Genomic DNA, 5,413 nt, shown 5'->3' with positions numbered 1-5,413 from the left:
AATTTGTGATGGGAGATGACACACCTGATGCAAGCATTGTGAAGAGCATAGGAGATGCATTTTATTCCCAACAATGGCATAAATTTTTATTTCTACTGGTTAGATGAAAAATAGTGACTTGGAGGGTGTCTTTAACAAGTATGGATGCACAGTTAGGGAAGTTGAGAATCCTTGCTAAGATTTGCCATATATTCAAACTATCTTCACCACTGATTCAGAGAGCCTTAGTAGCTCATCATCAAAATTAGGATGCATGCATGAAGACATCATGGCATAATAGGTTTTGACACCTCAACTTTAAAAGTCTAGTATCCTAGAAAAACTCAAATATGTTACAAGGATTTTCATAGATATACTTCTAGAGAGATGTTTATGAGTCATATGGCACTGTAAGTTGGCTATATAAGGAACTTATTTTGAAATGCTCAAAGGGAAGTGTAGTTGGCACCTGTGCTATAGTGAGAGCATAGAAGTTTCATGATTCATCCATAATCACATCTTTGCTTATTATTACTCTCTTAGGGTCCCAAAGACTTCTTTCATCATTATATCTCACTTTTCTTAGACTTACCATCAAGCTTTCTTCTCAATTCATTCAGCTGATGTTTTTATGCAAGTGAATCAAATGATCTTAGATGGATTATTCTAGGATTTCTTCCTCCGATTAGTTTCTTTAAGATTAATGTTTTGAAAAATAGTTGTAATACTCCTATTCATGAGATACAGTGCTATATTCATGCCTCTGCCCAATATGATTTAAGAAAAGAATATTCTTCTCATCCAAATAAGAGGGACATTGGCTTAGTCTACGTGCACTCTTGCACCACCAATAGTCCCTTCCTTGAAGACATGACAGTGGTTTGCAGCCCAGATGAGAATAGTTCAACGTTTTATCTTCGTGATACAAGTGTGTGAGAATAATTACAAACCCCATCATTGTTTACAACACCACAGTTTTCCTATTGGGTGTATTGATTAGGCACATGTAATATACTCAAATCTGGGACACACCCTCGTCCCTCCCTCATTTTGACGGCAGCTTTGTATAAATATTTTTGCTTAGGGAGTGTCTTGTATCCCCCACAAAAAGTTAATGCATATTTCTGCCATTGTCGGTATGCAAACTCTGTGCTGGTTTCTTCTCCACTTTTCGATTTGAAGAGGGAGACTGGCTGGTCTAAATGCACTGTTGCATCACCAACAGTCCCACAAGCGAACTCTCCTTCATTGAATACGTGAAAGATGCTTGCAGCTCTGGTGAAAATAGTTTACAAGTGTTATGACTGCATGAGAGTAATTACAAACGCCATTGTTTATGGAGTTGTCCCATTGGATGTTGATTAGCGCACATGCAGTAACCACAAATCTGGGACACACCACCCTCCCTCATTTTGAGAGCAGCTTTTAATATAAGTTTTTGCTTTTGGGAATGTCTTTTATCCCCCGCAAAAATGAATGCATATTTCTGCCATTGTCAGTCTGCCAACTCTATTGCTGGTTTCTTCACTGATTGTTTCTTTCATCCTACTTCTCATCCTCCTGCATATGAGCATCTGCATAAATGTTAGACATCAAGACATAAGCTGCAGCATCCTTTTCATCCAATTGCAATGCATTTTCAAAGGCCTGTCTTCCAAGTTCCACATTATGCCACTTTGTACAAGCACCCAACACGATATGCCAAATCACGAGACTAGGATGGAAAGGCATCTTCTTCACCATCGCTACTGCCTCGTCTAATTGGCCTGCGCGGCCAAGGAGATCAACCATGCAAGTGTAGTGCTCAATAGTTGGAGTGATGCCGTAGCCATTGCTCATGGCCTCAAAGTACTTCTGGCCCTTTTCCACTAGACCTGTGTGACTGCATACAGTAAGAACACTGAGGAATGTGACCCCGCCCGGCTTTATGCCATCTCCTCTCATTCTCTCAAGCATATGAAAAACAATTTCACTTTGACCTTGCTGAGCATATCCTGCGATTAGTGCATTCCACGAGACAACATCTCGAACTGGCAGCTCATCAAAAAATTCTTGAGCTTTCGCAAGCAAGCCACATTTCGCATACATATCAACCAAGGAGTTGCAAACGAAAAGATTGCTTTCCAAGTCCTTTCTTGCAATCTTAGCATGTATTTCTCTGCCCTTGTTTATGGCCCCTATGCTGCCACAAGCTTTCAGGCTACAAACTAATGTGACAGCATCCGGAGGGATGCCCTCCAGTTGCATCTGTTCGAAACACTTGAGTGCTTCCTCACCATGACCGTGCTCAGCATATCCTGTGATTAGTGCAGTCCACGAGACCTCATTTCGAACAGGAAGCTTGTCAAATAATTCCTTCGCTTTTGCAAGCAAGCCAGATTTGGCATACATATCGACCAAGGTGCTACCAAGGTAAACATCTATTTCCAACCCCTTTTTGGCAATCTCAGCCTGCATCTCCCGGCCCTTGTCTATGGCTCTTGTGCTGCCACAAACTTTCAAGCTGTAGATATACGTGATGGCATCAGGAGAGATGCCCTCCAGTTGCATTTGTTTGAAACAATTAAGAGCTTCCTCACCAAGCCCGTGCTCAGCATATCCTGAGATAAGTACATTCCACGAGACAACATCTCGAGCTGGTAGCTTGTCACATACCTCCTGTGCTTTTGCAAGCGAGCCACATTTGGCATACATATCGATCAAGCTGTTGCCAACAAAAAGATTTCCTTCCAACCCCTTTCGGGAAATCTCCGCATGTATTTCTCGGCCGTTTTCTATAGCTTCCATGCTGCCACAAGCTTCCAAGCTGCAAACAAACGTGGCGGCGTCCGGAGAGATGCCCTCCAACTGCATCTGTTTGTAACAGTCAAGAGCTTTCTCGCCAAGACCATGTTCAGCATATCCTGAAATTAGTATGTTCCACGAGACGACATCTCGAACCGGCAGCTTGTCAAACACTTCCCCTGCCTTTGCAAGCAAGCCACATTTGGCATACATATGAACCAAAGTGCTGCCAACTAAAAGATCTCTTTCCAATCCCTTCCTAGCAATCTCAGCATGTATTTCTGGGGCTTTACCTACAGCTCCTACGCTGCCACAAACTTTCAAGCTGCAAACAAACGTGAGAGAATTTGGAGAGACACCATCCACTTGCATCTGTTCGAAGCAGTTCAAAGCTTCCTCACCAAACCCATGCTCAGCATATCCTGCAAATAGCGCATTCCATGAAACCTCATTTCGAACCGGGAGCTTGTCAAACACTTCCTGTGCTTCTGCGAGCTTGCCACATTTAGAATAAGTATCAACCAAGGTGCTGCCAACAAAAAGATCTTTTTCCAACCCCTTTCTAGCGATCTCAGCATGTATTCCTCGGCCCTTGTCTATGGCTCCTATGCTGCCACAAGCTTTCAAGCTGCAAACAAACGTGACAGCATCTGGAGAGACATCCTCTAGCTGCATCTGTTCAAAACAGTTAATGGCTTCCTCACTGAGACCATGCTCAACATATCCTGCGATTAATGCAGTCCATGAGACCTCATCTCGAATTGGAAGTTTGTCAAACGCTTGCCTTGCCTTTGCAAGTGAGCCACATTTGGCATACATATCTACCAAAATGTTACCAACAAAAGGATCTCTTTCCAACCCCTTTCTGGCAATCTCAGCATGTATTTCCTGGCCTCTTTCTGCATCTTTCAGCCTAGCACACGCCTTCACTAACGCCACAAACGTATACTTGCTAGGATGTACAGAATCCTCTTGCATTTTCTGGTACAGGTTGAGGGCATGATGTGACTCCCCACATTCAATATAACCCACGATGAGGGAAGTCCAAGAATAAACATTTCGATAAACCAACTTGTTAAAAAGATGTTCAGCATCACACATGCTTCCAACTCGCACTAGCATTGGGACAAGGTAGTTCCCAAGAGATGTATGATCTTCCAGCCCACTTTTGCACATATAGTTATGCAAGCGCTTGGTAAACGCTAGATTCTTCTCTTTTCTGTACTTATGCAAGATGTATGCAAAGTTCTCAACTGAACGGAGCTGAGGCATACGTTCCATATACGTGAGTGCCTCCTCTATGCAACGTATCTTCCAGCCGCCCTTCTCTCGCAGTGCGTGTGCTTTGGATGCATGCGCTTGTACTCCGGACCTAAAGCCGGCCTTGCCACACGCATCCATCAAGCCACGGTCTTCCAATTCTGACCAGGCACGGACACTTAACCTGGATTGCACCAGCCGTCTGTCCATAAAGACTCTTGGTAAGCTTGTGCTTGAAATCTGGAGGTCTTGGGTCTATCTGTTAGGATTCACAACTGACTCGTCAGACTAGCCTATCTTCAGCTTTACCTGTGCAAATTATTCAGCTCAAACTTGTCGAACACTTACTTTGCTCTTTCGTTTGTCGCACCACTCGGGGGGATCCGGGAAGTAAGCGCTGGGTACTAGAGGTACCTGCGAAGCATGAGCAGCAAGGAAAACCATTGCCGGAAGTGTGCCCATGATTGAGATTTGTGCTGCAGTACTGGATGCGAGCCTTAATTCGATTAGAGGCAGGCGAAGCATCCTCCAGCACAACTGCAGTAACTCGCAGGAAGTCGGGGGAAGCCATAGGAGAATTTCTGCTTGAGAACCTGTGCAAAAAGAGGTGCGGAGCGTTGAGTCAGCGGACAGTGAAAGTGTGGATCTCCGGTACCATGAACCATGAGTCGGAAAGGAGTAGGGAGGGACGCCGTTCCGTCAAACGGAAATGACGCAACGGCTTTCCTTCCGTCCGTCAATCAGAACCCTCCTCTAGCCAACTGCTACGTATATTGTTAAGTAGCTAATAATAGGCCAATTGATCTAATGGCTTAAAATGTGCCAAGGATTTTAGAGTTTCATAAAACTCTCTAGTGTTGGCCAAGTAAAAAGGTAGTTTGCTCAATAAGAGGAACCGGCTCGGACACTAACACAAGAGATTTGTGTCCGGCCCTTTTCCAAATCACTCACTCCATGGCCAACTCCTCCAACCTCTACATGATTATCTCCTCACCAACCACACATTGGTGACATATATTAATTTGAACCACCACACCCAATGCCCATCTTCCAATTCTATTTCTTCCTCCATGGGCGGGCGAGTGATTTGAACCCACCCTCTTCTGAAGTCACCAAGTTTCTTGAGTGGCACATAGATCAAGCACATCGGAGATTGTAATCCGTTAATCGTTGTGCCTATCAGAATTAGGAACACATGGTTACTTGAAGTTGGTCGTATGTTATCGGAGTTCATTTGCTTCGGTTAACTAGAGAAGAATCAACTAACACGTGGCAACAAATCATTCGAAATCAAAGGTGGCCTACCGTTGACTATGCAGTCTATTTACATGCATCAGGCAACTCATTGCCAGTCTCTTGGCTTTTTTGGTGGCCCCCATCTAACACGGCA

General features: G+C 44.1%; 1 protein-coding gene across 1 annotated transcript; it reads right to left on the bottom strand.

Annotated features, from left to right (window-relative positions):
• Nucleotides 1-830: 830 nt before the first annotated feature.
• LOC147899491 (pentatricopeptide repeat-containing protein At3g09040, mitochondrial-like) lies at nucleotides 831-4,720 on the bottom strand. The gene is made up of 2 exons (XM_087378728.1): nucleotides 4,372-4,720; nucleotides 831-4,282 (listed from the first exon to the last, which is right to left on the bottom strand). The coding sequence occupies exon 2, from the start codon at nucleotides 4,231-4,233 to the stop codon at nucleotides 1,525-1,527; it is 2,709 nt and encodes a 902-aa protein (XP_087234854.1). The 5' UTR covers nucleotides 4,234-4,282; nucleotides 4,372-4,720; the 3' UTR covers nucleotides 831-1,524.
• Between the last annotated feature and the right edge of the window lie 693 nt (nucleotides 4,721-5,413).

Source organism: Dipteris shenzhenensis, chromosome 8 (assembly GCF_047967505.1).
Source record: "Dipteris shenzhenensis isolate YYH24624 ecotype China chromosome 8, Dip_SZ_1.0, whole genome shotgun sequence".
NCBI lineage: Eukaryota > Viridiplantae > Streptophyta > Polypodiopsida > Gleicheniales > Dipteridaceae > Dipteris > Dipteris shenzhenensis.
Note: the sequence above shows the minus strand (reverse complement) of the source record. Positions and strands in the feature narration are given on the sequence as shown.